Raw genomic sequence first — 16718 nt, forward strand, 5'->3', positions numbered from 1 at the left:
TGTGTGTGTGTGTGTGCATGGGCGAGAGCGCGGTGGGCAGGGAAATGGACGCTGGAAAGCCTCTATTCTGGCGCTGTGAGATGCTCTAACCCAAACATCCAGGCAATGCAACACCTGCGCATCGCTCGCTGGCCGTGGCGCCCGCGTGTGTGTGTGCATGTGTGCGTGAAAGTATGTGCGAGTTCCAGCATTCTCCTCCTCTTCGTCATCTTCAGTCACCTCGAGCGGCTCCCTCCAGGCCAGGCGGTCTTGTTGCGCTCGCTCTCTGTGACAGGTAGTGGGCCTGAGCCTAATCCCACTCTCGCTGTCTGGTCCTCTCCTTCACCCTCAACCCGCGGGATGACCTGTCGTCGGCCAGCGGCTCTCGGCCCGTGGCGCTCTTCGCTACGCCTGGATTGGGCCTCTCCACCACTGGCTGCTGAGTGGACGCCGCCCGTGACTGATGATCCAATGCAGCAAGGCTGTGGCAAGAGTGAGAGCAAACTATGGTCAGCTGTCTGCCCCATGGGTTATTCTGGGCGGCTGGCCCAGAGATGAAACATCGACGACCCAGCACTGCGGTCGTTAACCTGTCGTGTCGAGTCGGGCCCCGATCGGAGCATGCTGTTGTATTCAGTGTTCCTGCATCGCTGCACGGGGCTGTGATGCCTTTGCTGGCCGAGCCAATCGACGGGCCGTGAGGCGGTGGGTCAGAGAACAGGGAGTGCTAAGCTCGGCGTGGGCCTGGAGTCTATTCGAGCTCTGTGAATCTAGGCACTGGCGAAGACGATCCCTCCCTGCCTTCGGAGATATTCACTCCCTGCTTTGGGAAAGGCTCGTTGCTGCAGTTTGCAAATGTTACCGTGGTGCTAGAAAACGGCCACCGTCTGAGCAATACGGATGATTAGCTTGGGGCTGAATCTTGATCCGGCACGCCTACCATGCATGCCTCACGCCTATACTCACTTGGCAGGCACTTCTTCTTTGAGCCAACAGATCCGTCATGGGCCCTAGTCTGCTTCTACCCCATATCGAGCTGTAGCGCTGTCTGCCTGTCAACAGTACTTCTACTGCCCACTCTTATTCGGCTGCCTTTGGTATCCTTGACATACCCTTCCCATATCCCATCTTGTCCGTCACCACTCACTTCCCCGGACCCACTATTTCCAGCAATCTCCTCTAGATCATTATCTTGACACCACAAACCGGTACCCTACCAGCCTCGCAGATCACGGGGCTGTTAACCCTGGTGAGCTTGTGCAACATCCTGAACGCAAGAGATGAATTTCGAATAGAGAGCACAGGGCATATATGCTTCAACCCCTACACCGTACAATTCTTACCCATACCAAGCCAGGCTCATATCCACTACTACTTGACTGTGGTATTTTCCTTGTTTGTCCGAACTATACTCGATAACTTTCACCCTAGGATAGACAGCGCACCTTTTGTCTGTCGACGATCAGCGCAGATCCCGGAGTTGCCCATAGATTGCTCACTCTCCGACTACAAGCCAGCATTCTTGTGGCAACAGCCACGATTGAATACCAGTCGACGCCACATAATCTCTTTTTGAAAACGGCTGCATAACCTGGTAAGTTCGAAACCGTGTGGCGCGATATACGCCTTGATTCGACTTTGTGAGATTGACGGTTGATAGTATACAACGTCAGAGTGGTCCCCTTCCCACATTTGTCACCACCAGAAACTCCTGGCACCAAACGGTGGGGCTACGATTTGTACCTGTCTGTGCTCTGAATTTGACATCCCGAATTCCTGGAGAGTGCGAGAAGAAACAAAGCGCAACTGTGGGTCTTTTACTCTGCGGAGACAAGCCGTTCGACTCAGGACGTCGCGCAGCCGCTGCGAGTGACATCAACACATACGACACTGCATCGCACGTCCCTAAAAAACCAAGCCTGTCAGTCCATCTTCTTCTTCTTCTCCTTCTTCTTCTTCTTCTTCTCCGTTGCCACGGCCAGCGCATTGACAAGACGCAGCATTGGGGCCAATACAGGCGTTGCAGTATCCCCGTCATCAAGTTGAGCGGCACGTCCCTCACCAGTCCAAGGTGCAAATCAACGGGCGCACTGCGGTGACTGCTCTTGGTTTTCTGCACTCTACCCAGGCCGAGCATCAGCGTCAACAGAGCCTAGCTCCCCCAGTAAAGCGCAGCGGCAGCTAATCGAGGATCCATTCCACCCTTGTGCCGGTTAAACCACAGAGATTGCCTGAAGCGAACCAACAGCGGCTCGAAACGAGCTTGCCCGGCTTGACCACCATCCCGTTTCAGCAACCCTCTCGCAGCCGCCCCGGCGCGCCGAAACTTACCATTAGAACCGCTACGCAAGCCTCTGACTCGCTTGATCGATCCGCATCTTAGGCTCCGGTGCGAAGCAGTTCGGCTGTAGCGGACTTCTGTCAGCAGCGAATCCTCTCGCTACTGCCGGCGCCATTGAATTGGACCCAGTCTGTCGGGACTCCGGTGCAGAATTTCCAGAGCAAAACGAGCGGCATTAGATTGAGTCGCTTGCAAGGCACATTGCCCTCCCACGGGCTCTCTTCGGCATCGACCATACATAGCAAAGCGGCAGTGCGTCGATTGCTCATTACCATGATGAATCAAGGTAAGTCAGATTCACGCGTATTTCCAACCCACATGCAGCATATGGACAAAAAAATTGCCATCCCATCATCCCATCCCTTTCCCTTCAGTCGTTGGCTCTAAGCGCTGCACTCGTCCAGCCATCACCTTGCGCCCTTCTCCGCACTCTTTCCACGCCCGTCATTCCTGCATTCACTCCCATATTGCACCACAACACATTCAGTGCATCGGTTGTTCGCCGACCCCTCTTCCCACGGCAGCACGCTACGGACGTGGTATTTTGCCCATCCGTACAGTCTGCTTTGCACGCTTGCTCTGCCACCTGGTCGCTGTGCCGCGTGTGCGACGGCGTCCCACACGTGCCCTCATCTACGCTCCATTGCGCACCTGTGCACGTTGCCCGTTGTTGTCACACGTCTTGTTCAACAGCACACTGTTTGGGTGAAGTCGATTGGCTGACGTGCAGGATAAGCAGTGCTGCAACCACCGCCGTCATTGGCCTCGGAAAACCCTTTCTCTTCGGAGGAAGGGTATATCGATCATATTGGGGCGCATGCACATCACAACTCATTCGCAAGCGTATCTGATCAGTTCAGGCGCGAGCCAGTCCTGGCACACCCAGCAGCTAGTCTCCACCAAGGCTCGATCGCAGGCTGCTACGGGACACATCGTCCCGACAGTGCGTAAGTATGAAAGCTCTCATTGGCTGTTTTCTTCCCGTCTGGCATGGCAGGCTCGGTGGTGTTGCCTAGCCCTGTGGCCCCCGAGCCTGCATCTCTCGACGCCTCTCTCGCCCGGTGCAGCCCAAGTGCAGCCTTCCCCTACTCCGAAACAAACACGTCGTCAATGTCCTTGATCATAATCGCCGTCGCACACGTATCAGATGCATGGCATACTCGGTCTTCCCAACAGGCCGGTCTGTCGTATTGATCACACGACAAATCTTGCGGTAATGCCGTACCGCCCCTGGCCTGCTTGACGACTTAAATCGTGCCACCCTGCCGGCTGGTTACACATGGTTATCGTTGGCATCACTTTGGTCAAATGGCTTGTTTTGTGAATTAGACTGACTCGTGCCTGTAGCTACCAGACGAGTGCGGCTCTGTCGGATTCAGGGTCTGCATCGATTAGTGCTTCACCTAGTTCAACTGCTTCTTCAGCACTAGCATACTCGTACGCAACATTTCCACAGACGGTTGCCACGACCTATCCCAACCATTTCCCCCCAGTGTTCACCCCTGTCTGGGGAAACAGCGGCAGCATGTCCTCGACTCGACGACTGTAAGTATTCCAAGATTTCGCACTCGAACGTGTGGAACCCGACGAGCATGCACGACCGCTGACGACTACATGGCAGAAATGATGCACCATCCACAGGCATGTTACCCACAGCAAGATCACCGGGGCTAGGCCACTCAGTGTCACCGTCCATGGGTTCATCGGCGAGAGACAACTATACGACAGGGACGTCTGCCATGCATAGATATTCACACACCCTGTCCCCTCGCTCCGATCTGTCTGGCTACACCTCCCAGCCTGACACTCCCAGGAGTGTACTTCCGACAGCAATGCCGTTAGCTACTTACAACAATGGCTACCATGCGGGTGCTTATGTACCGCCAACTGGTTCACCTGAATCGCCGCCTTTCAATGCACAGTCGGTCTGGGGCACGATTCTCTGCGAAGGTACCACGGTGACACCCACCCTCGACGCCAAGATCGAAAAGGGCTTCTTCTACTCAAGCGACCATGTATGGACCTGCTATCGGCGGAACTACTTTTCTGTGAATGTGTCGTATCAACTCTCGCCATGGACTCCCAACGGACGTCTGTACCTAGATCAGGGCAATGGCAAGCAAAGCGAGCAAATACAGTCGATGGCTGTTTCCCTTGGAGCTGCTGTAGACGGAGCATCAGGAAAGACGATCGAGCTGATTCAGCATACTCCAAAGCGCGACAAGGGCCCCCAAATACCCATGAAGAAGGAGCTGCTGGCACCGACGCCACCAGGTAAAAGTCATGAGCACGGTAGTTATGCGCTGAATAGTTTCCATCAAACCTCAGCAGTAGCAGGCCCTCACCTTCCGCTGCAAAACGAGAACGAATCGTCGCAGCAGTACTCTCCCACAAGCCATGGTAGTAGCAACTACCAGCATTCGTTTGAGCGCATCCAGTTCAAATCGGCAACGGCCAACAACGGCAAGCGTCGAGCGCAACAACAATACTATCATCTGATTGTAGAGCTGTGGGCGAATGTACAGAAGCCGCAGGAGGATGGGCCAAGGTGGGTCAAGGTGGCAGCTCGCTTGTCCCATCCGGTTGTTGTCCGGGGACGGTCGCCCAGTCATTACCAGAACGAAGGCCCGCACAATTCCAGCACATCCAGAGGTGCACCTGGCTCAGGCTTGGATGGCAGTGGCCATCATGGGTTGGGATCCAACGGCCGCACGTCCTACTCAAGCTACGGCAACACCATGTCTGGTAGTGGTACGACAGGCATGGGTGGAAGCATGTATCGTGGCAATACATACTCGCTAGACCCAAGTCCGGTTGGCAGCCATTCGATTAGTTCATCAAGCTCTTTGAGTGGGGGAAACATTCAAGGAATCGTTGGTGACCAACAACTGGTCGAGGACAGTGACAGCAAGGTGATGGACCAGCCGCACGACTACTCGTACTACCCAGCTCCCATCTACGAGAGCACTCCAAGCAAGTTTGAAGGCACACTTCCGCCACCAGATCGTAGGGTCAAGGAAGAATACCCTAGTGCTGCGTGGTCAGGAGGAGGATGCGGCCGATACCAAGGCATAGAAAGTAGCCGTGGCTACTACCCTGATGTCCAAACGCACACATACTGAGATTGTGGATTCTGTGGCGGCTTTGTTTGTTGATGTTACAGAGCGAGGATGGCATGGCCAAGACAAGTTGGATGGATTCCCCTCGCAACCACCCCGCACTTGGATTACACTCGGAGCGAACGACACACAGACCGATGTTATGCATACCACGGCCGAGCATAGAAGGGCAGTATGAGAGACGTGGATGTTACATTGCGCTTGACAAAGGCTGCATGGAGGTCAGGCACCAGCATGCTGGCCGCAGTGCAACACTCAGGGTACTACTACATTTGGGACACCTGTGCTCAACATGCTTGGTTGTGGTACTGTTACTGGTCATGGGTGGGCCAAGTGCTGTAGCTGCAATGGGTGTGTGGTGAGTGGCGCGTTGCTGGCTCGCTTTTGCTTTGTTCTTTTCTCCAAAAACACACACAGCCCTCATTGTTAATCATGCACCATGTCGCGGCGCTGATCCCCTCATGGAACGACGAAAGCACGACTCCATTTCATTTTTCTCGTTTTATTTCCGGGTACTATTTGCAGGTTCATGGTTTCTTTTTTTCTTTTTTTTATGACGGTTGGCTTCGGGGTATAAAAGAGGTGTGCAAACAGGTGTTCAGGAAGATGCAGGCATGGGCACTGGGCACTCTCATGGTTATGTATATGCGTGGCGCATGGTGCATGGCGCATGAGGGTTGAAAAAGCATCTGGTCGTCCCCTCTTTGTCCGTCTGGGCCGTTTCTGGCTGGCCTGCTTCGGTATGTGTCCTGATGGGCTCTGAAGAGACGGCGAGTTAGGTTCTTGGGAGTAATGAGCAGTTATGACACATGTTATTCAGGGCTGGGCATTGAAGGCGGGGGAAATGCAGACGAGAGGACGGGAAGTGCACACGAAGGCTGATGATGGGCGGCCCCTTGTCTGTTGTATGATTATGTAGCGTCTTAAAAGCTTTGTGCTAGTTGTGTGAATGCAGGCGGCCCCAGTTTTGTTTTACGGCCCGGAGCGCAGTTTCTTTTTGCTTTTTGTGAAATGTTCCGCGGCGTAGTGGGCATGGTAGCGAGCGGCATGGTGAGGTGAGGTTCTTGTAGGCTCTAGCGCTCCGTCTTAGCGTGGGGTCTTTCCGCCTCCCCCCCGTGCGCCCGCCCGCTCAAGGATCGGCGGCAGCGGCCAAAACTTTGACGGGTCTGGGACTGCGCGGTCTCGGCCTGCCATACTTGTCACGTCATTGCAACCTCCATCACCCTACCCTGTCCTGTCTTGTCCTATCTTGTCCCCATTCCACAGCACTTTCTCTGCTGCTTCCCCAGGCACATCCGCCCACTGCCACCATGGCTTGGTACGATGAGGACAGCTGGCTGACGGCAGCCTTTGCGCCAAACCCCACGACCATAATCGTCACGCTTCTCGTCGCCCTAATACTGCCAATACTAGTGCATAGCTTTCTCTACAGAAAAGCCGCGGCCGCTGCCCAGCTGCCCACCTTCCTGCTCGTCGGCCCGAGCGGAAGCGGCAAAACGGCCTTTGCGACTCTGGTATGTATACTTCCCCCCCCCCGCCACGGCCAGCGCAGCCACACTGCATGACCCAGCCCATGGCTAACCCAGGCCCCCTTCACAGGCTGAACGGAGCGCCTCGATTCAGACACACACGTCGACGACCCCCCTGAGCGTCTCCGCCCTGCTCCCCACCCCCCACGTCCCCGCATCCTCGCACTACCGTTCCCCAGGCGACCCAGCCTACGAACGCTCGCGCAACTTCCGCCTCCTCGACACCCCCGGCCACGGCAAGCTGCGCCACCACGCCACCTCGCAACTCGCAGACCCAAAGAACATCCGCGCCATCATCTTCATGCTCGACGCTGCCCAGCTGGCTGACGAAGCTGGTCTCACCGAAGCAGCAGAGTACCTCCACGACGTGCTTCTTTCTCTGCAAAAACGATACACAAACGCCACATCGAGCAAAGGACCCAAGGAAATCCCCGTGCTTATTGCAGCAAATAAAATGGACCTCTTCACTGCGTTGCCCGAGCATCTGGTTAGGAATTCGCTTGAGAAGGCTATTACGGAGATTAGAAATAATAGGGCTAAGGCGCTGAGGGATGGCGGCGCGGCGCTGAGTGGAGGCGAAGATGAGGTGGATGAGGAGAAGGAGTGGCTTGGTGAGGGGGGTGAGGGGGCGTTTAGCTTTGAGCAGATGGGGGAGAGTAGGACGAGCGTTGAGGTTGTGGGCGGGAATGTCGTGGGTGGCAAGGCCGGGCCTGGATTGGATGGGTGGTGGAAGTGGATTGCGGAGCAGCTTTGAGCATTTTCATGTGGGTTTTTTAGGGTGTGGAAGGAGATGGGCTGGAAAAACCTTTTTGCAATGTAGAGCGCTGAGAATGCGTTCGTGTATGTGTATATACATGGCTAGTTAATATTGTTAATTTTCATCTTCTAAGTGGATTCACGACTTTTTTTGGCATATAGAAAAAGGGCATTGTTCAATATTACTATGAGATTCATAAATTTTCTCTTGGCAATATATCTAAGTTTGCCCCTTAGCTATCTAGTACTGTCAGGATACAAGTATAGAAGAGTGGGTTATGTAAGAATAAGGATATGAGTATCGTAACACTACAAATGTGATGGTGGAAAGAGAGAAGAAGAGTTTTCTATTTGGAGGTGATGGAGGTGGAATAGTAGTGCTGAGGATTATGCTGATTGATATCTGGAAAGGGGATATTGACACTACCTTTATGTGACAGCTCCAATGGAGACGATTTAACACCAGCGCCAAATCGCCATGTGCCTAAAACTCGTAGATGAATGGTAATATTGGGAGGTATCTGCTGAGATCGTCAAAGTATAAAAGTACCAGGGAAGGTGGGTAGGTGGAAGTACTTGCCGGTTTGCCCAGTGTTTCTTGATCCTTCCTAGATGTTCAGATATTCATCGGGATCTCGTAACCTGCTGGCACTTCTTCCCCCAGGCTTCATCCCACAGCCTTCGACATCATACTGTTCTTTGGACTTCAGAATGGCCCTGTGGACTGCTGCCGCAGGCTCGACATCATCACTAGTCCCCGAGTTACGCTTTTTCTTTCTTTCAGAACAACCGGAATGAGGACCACCTACCCCCCTTGTCACATGACGACCCGCTCTCGTTCTCAGCATCCCACAATACCCGCCATACTGGCGTAAAGGGGGTTATCGGGGTTCTGGAATCATGTGCAAAGGTACGTTCGAAAGTATGGATTAATCGTCCCCCAGTGATGTGAATCATTCCCTCAGTGCGGTCTTGTCCCAATTACTGAGGGAATGAGGAGGGCGCGCTAGGTTGTGCGCCTCTCTCCTCGAATTTGTTGATAGCTAACAGAAAAGAACAGTTGAATAGCGAGTGTTATGGGGAGGGGGGACTGGGGTTTTTATATTGCACGGCATTTCCTAGGAGTCCACAGGAGAATCGGTACAACCTCTAAGCAGCTACTTTCTGAGGCAGGCTTAGCCATGGTATGTGTTTCGAATTCACACAATGCAATACGTGGAGGAAATCAGCCACGCTATCATTTATATATAATGGAATTGTGCTGGGATCCCGACACGAATCATGTATCGAAGTAATGCGAATCAAAGTACTCGAACATGTTTATATATGGCCTACCCATGGTATGCATGTAAAAGCATCTCATGGACCCATGGAAAATCCGCCTCAACCTCCTTGGGACTGGTATCCTCCATATTTTGGTTCCAAAAAACAGTCCAAAAGCGGCAACAGCAATCCCAAAAAAATGAAACGGTCAAAATTCTCCGAACATGCACAGATTCGTTGCCAAGTGTCTGCTGTGGCTATGCTGCCTATCACGTGTCGGAAGGAACTAAACTAGCGGCGGGTATTTGCGGGTCAACTCTCTGGCTTGCCGGCTAACGCAACTCGGAGCGTCTGGCCATAACGTAACTTTGTCACCTTTTGACGTGTGGGTACTCGTCTTTTTCTTTTAATTCCACGCAAAACTTTTCTCCTCCACCTTCACACCAATATACCTAGAGTGCCCTTGGAGAGCACGACAACTGCGAAAATGTCTACCAAAACGCGCCCCGCCATGCCACCCGTTGTCATGAACAGCATCATGGAACAAATTGGCAACACGCCACTCGTCCGCCTGAATAAAATCCCCCAGTCGCTTGGCATCCGAGCTACCGTTTACGCAAAAGTTGAGGCTTTCAACGCTGGTGGAAGTGTCAAAGACCGCATTGCCCTGCGTATGATCGAGTCCGCAGAAAAGTCTGGTCGCATAAAACCTGGCGACACACTCATTGAGCCTACCTCCGGTAACACTGGTATTGGACTTGCGCTAGTCGGCGCAGTCAAGGGATACAGGACAATTATCACACTCCCCGAGAAGATGAGTCCAGAAAAGGTGGCAGTGCTCAAGGCGCTTGGCGCTGAGATCATCCGCACTCCCACCAGCGCCGCGTGGGATAGTCCCGAGAGCCACATTGGTGTTGCGCGAAGACTAGTCAAGGAGATTCCAAATGCGCATATCCTAGATCAGTATTCGAATGTCGACAACCCGCTTGCCCACGAATGCGGCACCGCTGAGGAGGTATGGGCGCAGACAGAGGGCAAGGTTACTATGCTTGTTGCTGGCGCTGGAACCGGAGGCACAATTACTGGTCTTGCACGAGGTCTGCGGAAACACAAGCAGGACGTCAAGATTATTGCGGCTGATCCTCATGGAAGTATTCTGGCGCTTCCCCCAAGTCTGAACGATGAGCATGTGAATGAGGGGTACAAGGTTGAGGGAATTGGATACGATTTCATTCCTGATGTCTTGGAGCAGAAGATTGTGGACAAGTGGTACAAGACCGACGACAGATCTTCTTTCCAGTATGCGCGCAGGTTGATCGCTGAGGAGGGTATCCTCTGCGGTGGCTCTTCCGGAAGCGCCATGGCAGCTATGGTTGAGGCGGCTCGTGACATGAACCTGACTGAAGATGACGTCGTGGTTGTCATACTACCTGACAGCATTCGCAGCTATCTCAGCAAGGTACGTCGAAATTCGCAATCTCTACAATATATCCTTACTAACAAGCAATAGTTTGTTGATGACGACTGGCTCGCCGCCAACGATCTACTCCCTCCCACCCCTCCACACTCACCTGACTCAAACGCACACCTCCGCCGCCTCTCCACCAGCAAGAAATCCGACCCCTTCCATGGCGCCACCATCGCTTCTCTGCGTCTCAAGCCCGTCACCACGGTCGCCGCAAACTCACCTTGCAGCGAAGCCATAGAAACCATGCGCGAAAAGGGCTTCGACCAATTGCCTGTCAGCGTGTACTCCTCATCCGGCAAGGCCCGATTAGTTGGTCTTGTCACTCTCGGTAACCTCCTCTCATACATTGCCGCCGGCCGCGCCACACCAAAGTCGCCCGTCGAGGATGTCATGTTCGATTTCCGCAAGTTGAACGAAGTCGTCAAGGACCTTGGCCGTCTCTCCCTCGACGGCGACAACGCCAAGAACACGCAAAAGGGCGGCAAGAAGGGACGAAGAGAATTCGTCGAGATCACAAAGGAAACTACCCTTACCGACCTCAACAAGTTCTTCGAGTGGAATAGCGCGGCGGTTGTTACGGAGCAGGTTGATGGCGAACACAGGGCTGTTGCCGTTGTCACCAAGGTGGATTTACTGACCTGGATGGTCAGGCAGGGTGGGGCTAATGGTGCGTCGAATTAGTATTTGCATGACATAGATGGACATATGGAGTTTTTTGTTTTTGTTCTTTTTTGTTTTCGGGGAAAACGGGAACACGAAGATATGTAGATACGGCATGATTTAACAAGTAGGGTCTACGGGTACTAGATGTACAGAGACTTCAACGTCTATGAATATATTTGCCTGTTTTGGGTCGAAAAGAATCTTCGTGGCAAGTGATGATGCTGGTTATGTGAGATGTGGCGAAGTTTGGTAATGCTTAGAGGGTTTTTTTTGTGTTTTTGTAGTCATTTCACCAATTCATTTCTGGATATTTTGAATGACTTGATGGTTTTTTTGGAGTTCTCATCTTTCATATGATGTCCATTATGTCGAGACCAATGTAATGTGAAGCTTTGCTAGCGTATAGTTGGGTTAATTCGGGCTCTGTAGGTTCATTATTTTTTTCAGGACTGAAAGTTAGTAAATGGTTATTGACTGGGAGATAGTATGTAGGTGTAATTCACTAAGATTTCACTCAGCGCGGCCTTGTGTACGATAGCGATACTTTTATATTGCTTACCGTTTCTCATTTACTTCTATAGTTTGATGCTAGTTCCTGTGAGCATCGCTTACGAATACTCTTTTGATCGTCGAAGAACGTTTGGGACGAGAGCAATGGAGTTGGTCACCTGACGTCGCTGTAACACTACGCCGCGGAGGAGTACCAATCATCCGATAATTGTGCAGACGGGCCAAACAGCCCCCCACCATCTTAATGCCGTACACTGTAACTCACAATTCCAACAAAAACAACTGTCACAAGCTTCTGCCAAAAGACAAGACAAGACAAGACAAGAAAAAAAAAGAAGGAACAAAAGAGTATCAGCTGCTTCAAATCTTTCCTTACTTATGCCACGACAGCCAGCACATGACCACTTTTCCTCTTCCAAACACGCATCTAAGCGATTCGCATTACCCAGACCGCCCCGAGTTTCGCATCGTACGCGCACTTTAGGACTGTCATGATGTAACAAGGGCAACCAACCTCCCGAGTCCCGCCTCGCTAGCGCGGGGCGCGACGGACGTGGGGAACCGAACTTACACTTTGCCGGGAGACACACACACACACACACACACCAACAAGGGTGTGTGTGTATGTGTGTGGTGCGTTGTGCCCCGCCGCACAATCCCCAACACGGAGCTTTGTCTTTGGGGGAAATCCCATCGGGACGGTATGCAGCAGGGGTTTTGTCTCGATTGTTATTTGTTTACTAGTAGGCTGTGAAACGTGATCCGAAAGGGTTTGTTGGATGCAAGTGTGTTTTATTGAGGTGAAGTTTCGTCGACTTTTGCATGTACTTGATCTTTATTTCTCCCTCCTCTTTCTGCCTTTCCAAACCCGTCATTGAAGAACTTGGTGTTTCTCTCTCTCTCTCTCTCTCTCTCTCTCTCTAAAACCTGGTAGAATATACAAAGCAAGAGTATCGATACTTACTCTCATCATGTCGGATAACATCTATGTCAAGAGCGTGGCGGGCACCTGCATTACGTTCTCTTTTATCCTCGCCGGTACGTTTCCCAAATCGCTCTTGCTTGCCGAAAATAACTCCAAGGAGAAATAATACTAACACGAGGTCGTAGGAAATGCCATCACACAATCCTACATGACGGTCCCCGCCCTCCTTGTCAACTTCCCTCCCCCAGGCTCACCAGACCACAAAGACCGCGCGCGCCTCCTCGGCCGCCAATGGCCGCTCTGCTGGACAGTAGGCAACCAATTCTTCCGCCCCATTTCCACCCTCGGCTTCCTCGGGTACGCCTATGCGGGCTACTCTGTGTACCGCGAAGGCGTGCTTGCGCGCAGCGACTGGAAGCTTTTCGGTGTTGCGGCGCTGATGCATCTGACGACGATTCTGCACTCGGCTATTAATATGCAGCCGCTGAATGACAAGTTGGAGGCGCTGGCGGAACGGAGCAGTGAGAAGGAGTTGGGCGAGGCGCAGGAGATTGCGACTAAGTGGGCGAGCTGGAATAGGCTGAGGTTGGTTACGCCGGTTGTTGCGGGGGGTTTGGCGCTGTGGAACTTGCTTTCTTTGTAGAATGTTGGGTAGAGAGTTGGGTTTGCTGCGGTTGTGAGAAGAAAAGGTTGGGTCTTTGTTGGTAGCCATGGGATGGATCCTTTGCGGGACTTTATGAATGTTAGCATGAGAAGAATGAAGCGTTCCATTGTTGTCTTGAGCCTGAGGTGTCATCTTGCGTCTTGTGACGTTTTATCTTCATGCTGAGAGCATGTAGTCATATACTTGGAGTCTTTTACGAGTTACTCAATCAGTAATGGATTTCGAAGGCATGTCTTTTACAGTGTACACCTTGGAATGAACATGTGGGTTCATGAACATAGAAGGCAATACACCACTCAAAAAGCTCAAACATTGCTACGCAAGCAAATGATCCCCGGAGATTGATCAAGGCAAAGTTCTGCCGAAACATTCAAATTCACTTATTCGTAAAATCTTCCAACACAACTACCTCTTGATAGCCTGATCTTTCCATCCACTCCTCTCCGCAAGCCAAGTCTCAAAATCACACAACTTGGGCTCCTCCTTCTTCAACTTGCTAATGTCAGCACCATAGCCCTCAGCCGCAAACCAGCTAATCATAACATTCACTTCCGTCACCGCCCACATGAGCGTTGACCCAAAGAAACCATATGTTGCAGGGAGCGGGCTACCGATGACGCGTTCAAAGCACCCACTCATCTCATCCATGGTCAACTCGCTGCCCGCAAGACCCTCTGCACGTCCATTCCACTCCTCATGATCAACAAACGCACGCGCACCAAACAGTCCGATGTCCTCGACCGAAACCCACTGAAGCGACTTTCCCTGCAGGGTATCGCGCAGCGCAGCAAGGAAAACCTTTGTGGGAAACGCAGGGGTAAGGTTATCCATAAAGGCCACGGGACGCAGGATAGTCCAGCCCATGTTTTCTCCCTTCTTACCCGCTTTCTCGAGAAGATGCTGCTCAATCTCGTACTTGCTCTGGAAATGCGGGATGGGCGTCTTGTTCTCGAAGCTGCGCTCGTTGCCGCCGCGGTCAACGCTCGAGTAGACAAAGTGCGTGACGCCTTGTTCGATGGACTCGTCAATTAGGGCGTTGCCTTGCACGACTTCGCTCTCGTGAGTGACATTTTTGCCGAGCGAGACTTGGACTGAGTAGACGCCCCAGACTTTTTCTTCTTTGCCGGCTTCCTTCAAAGCGGCTTTGGCAGAGGCGAAGAGTGCTTTGGGGTCGTCGAGGTTGCCTTGTACGAGCTTGACGTCGGGATGGCGCTCGACAATCTTCTTTGCTGAGCCAGAGTTGGCATCGCGGGTGACGGCCAAAAGCGTAAACTGTGAGCTGGAGGGGTGCGATGCGAGTTGTTCGAGCACAGCACCGCCTTGCTTGCCAGTAGCGCCGGTGACGAGAATGGCTTTTGTGGCGGCCATGGCGGAAATGCTTGACTGTTAACGAACTTGTGGTTTGGCTTGCTGATAAACTTAAAATGAGTTGAATTGCCTTTTTAAGCCTCAAAGATTCAATGGCAGTAAGAGAGGAACATGGATACGAAAACGTAGTGGCAGCATCACTGATATGCATGTAAGACTTTCACGTGATTGTGTCGCACAGAGATAGGGACCACCGGCCCCGCAAAGACGCTCCGTTTCTTCTGGCAGTGATTCCAGGCGCACTACTTCCATGTGCAGAGTGCGTGGGTTACGGGCGAATGAATGATGTTCTCATAAGGTTTCATGTGGCGTCGGGTCGGTGAGAAACCCCACCGACTGCATATGCACTGACAACGGCTGTGCTCGAGAGCAGTTGACGCAGACGATACGGGGTTTTTTCATGTTTGACTTCCGATGTTGCAGATACACGTGTAAAGATGAAAACAAGCGTGGGATATGCACGTAGATCAACCAAGGCGAATTGCCGGAGTTTGGTTCGTTGATCAGTTCGGGTAGAGCTGAAGGAAAGTGACGACACCGGTCCTCCACGCTACCAGCAGTGACGGACTGGGATGGCCATTGTTGCAATGGACCTAGCTATGAGGCCAAACGGTAGCTCGAAGATTTACAACATGAAAAGTCATCTTCAAACAACAAATCATCACATCTCAAGGCCATCGAAATGACCGACCTCCTCCACTTCTCGCAATCAGAAATCCGCTTCGCAACCGTGGCCCTCGCAGCCATTGCAACCCTTGCACCACTAGCATACTATCTGTATCCCTCACAATCCCAAGAAAACACGCCACACATGCAAACCTTCAACGCCTTCATAAGAAGCTACTCCACACTGCGTCCCCACGCGCTCACCACGCACGCCACCCGCGACTTCACCCTTTCCTCCTTGCCTGCTGACTTGGGACTCCCACCCTTGCCTATCCGCGCGTTCCGAGATAACATGGAAGCCATGTTTGACGTCTTCAGCAGCTTCCAAGTGACACCTCAAGACGACGGGTACGGCGGTCCCGCGGTGCATTTCTCACGTGACACAGATACTGTTGTTGCGCATTGTCGCATGGGCGGGAAGATAAATGAGCAAGGGGACAAGGGAAGGGCGCTTGAAGCGAGTGGTATTACGGAATGGTGGACTGAAGCGGTGTTGTTTGTGAAGATGAGCAAGGACGGGAGGAGGATAGAGGGCGTAAGAGAGTTCATGCATAGTAAGAAAGTAGAGGAGTTACAGATGAAGCTGGAAACTGCACTGGGTGAGTGAATTTGATGATGCGCTGGTTGATTCGATCCTCAGAACTGTGTTTTTTTTTTCAATACGTGTCGGCAATTCAAAAAGCGTACATACATCTTCGGAGACGGGCAAAATCCTCCATCATGTGAATCGCATTGCAACGTCCATCCCATCAGCACCCCTCCAGCAAAAAGGGAAGGGGGAGGGGGGAAGGACATCACCCTCATCATATTTCCCACTTTACGCATAACCAAAAAGCAATACTCGCATCAAACAACAATGCCAATTCATCACAACAAACATCCTGATTCGCGTTCCATCCGCCCCCCCCCTCCATGCTCTCTAGCGCCCACCCAACCCCACCCATCGGAAACGTCATCATATATTTTCTTCTTTTTGCGTCTTCCACGGAGCACCGCGCATGCCTCGCTTGCATCACAACTGCGGGTCTCTCTGCATTTCCCTGGGTTTCCCGATGGAGAGCCGTGGTGATTTTTTTTCCTTCGGACTTTCCGGAAAAAAAAGGTGGGTTTGCTTTATTGGGAGGTTGAATATGGTGGTGGTGGTGGGGGGTTTCAAGTCGAGGAGGGGATGGATGCAACTTGCAGGACTTGTTTTGTACCACAATTGGCATGTTTATTTTCTCGGACCAAATACTTACTCATTTTCTCTATGAATTGATGGATGAGGAATTGTGATCGATGGGGAAGTAGGCTGTGTTTTTTTTTTTTGCTTGTTTCTTTTTTGGTGATGGAAATGATCATGTGCTTTCTGTGAGTTGAGGTGATGCAATGCGGTGTTCTATTTTCTTTCGAAAAGAAAGACGAGAGAGGCTTTGCTGGCACAATGACGGGCGAGTGTGTATGTATGTGTACACCTGCGCAACGGGC

The 16718-nt window shown here is 52.1% G+C and overlaps 6 protein-coding genes across 6 annotated transcripts; 5 read left to right on the top strand and 1 right to left on the bottom strand.

Moving 5' to 3' along the window:
* Positions 1–2593: 2593 nt before the first annotated feature.
* COCVIDRAFT_38657 (hypothetical protein) lies at positions 2594–5442 on the top strand (the record flags this gene model as incomplete). Its single annotated transcript, XM_014700130.1, has 4 exons — positions 2594–2606; positions 3060–3267; positions 3668–3865; positions 3942–5442. 4 exons carry the CDS (start codon positions 2594–2596, stop codon positions 5440–5442), a joined length of 1920 nt encoding a protein of 639 aa, XP_014555616.1.
* A 1307-nt stretch (positions 5443–6749) lies between these two features.
* COCVIDRAFT_101852 (hypothetical protein) lies at positions 6750–7722 on the top strand (the record flags this gene model as incomplete). The annotated part of the gene is made up of 2 exons (XM_014700131.1): positions 6750–6953; positions 7039–7722. The coding sequence occupies 2 exons, from the start codon at positions 6750–6752 to the stop codon at positions 7720–7722; spliced, it is 888 nt and encodes a 295-aa protein (XP_014555617.1).
* A 1752-nt stretch (positions 7723–9474) lies between these two features.
* Positions 9475–11136, top strand: COCVIDRAFT_101828 (hypothetical protein; the record flags this gene model as incomplete). The annotated part of the gene is made up of 2 exons (XM_014700132.1): positions 9475–10446; positions 10498–11136. The coding sequence occupies 2 exons, from the start codon at positions 9475–9477 to the stop codon at positions 11134–11136; spliced, it is 1611 nt and encodes a 536-aa protein (XP_014555618.1).
* Positions 11137–12599: 1463 nt separating this feature from the next.
* COCVIDRAFT_102013 (hypothetical protein) lies at positions 12600–13196 on the top strand (the record flags this gene model as incomplete). The annotated part of the gene is made up of 2 exons (XM_014700133.1): positions 12600–12666; positions 12739–13196. The coding sequence occupies 2 exons, from the start codon at positions 12600–12602 to the stop codon at positions 13194–13196; spliced, it is 525 nt and encodes a 174-aa protein (XP_014555619.1).
* A 426-nt stretch (positions 13197–13622) lies between these two features.
* Positions 13623–14585, bottom strand: COCVIDRAFT_101898 (hypothetical protein; the record flags this gene model as incomplete). The annotated part of the gene is made up of 1 exon (XM_014700134.1): positions 13623–14585. One exon carries the CDS (start codon positions 14583–14585, stop codon positions 13623–13625), a length of 963 nt encoding a protein of 320 aa, XP_014555620.1.
* Positions 14586–15396: 811 nt separating this feature from the next.
* On the top strand, positions 15397–15858 carry COCVIDRAFT_101982 (hypothetical protein; the record flags this gene model as incomplete). The annotated part of the gene is made up of 1 exon (XM_014700135.1): positions 15397–15858. The coding sequence occupies one exon, from the start codon at positions 15397–15399 to the stop codon at positions 15856–15858; it is 462 nt and encodes a 153-aa protein (XP_014555621.1).
* Between the last annotated feature and the right edge of the window lie 860 nt (positions 15859–16718).

The sequence above is a fragment of the Bipolaris victoriae genome (assembly GCF_000527765.1).
Source record: "Bipolaris victoriae FI3 unplaced genomic scaffold scaffold_53, whole genome shotgun sequence".
NCBI classification, from domain to species: Eukaryota; Fungi; Ascomycota; class Dothideomycetes; order Pleosporales; family Pleosporaceae; genus Bipolaris; species Bipolaris victoriae.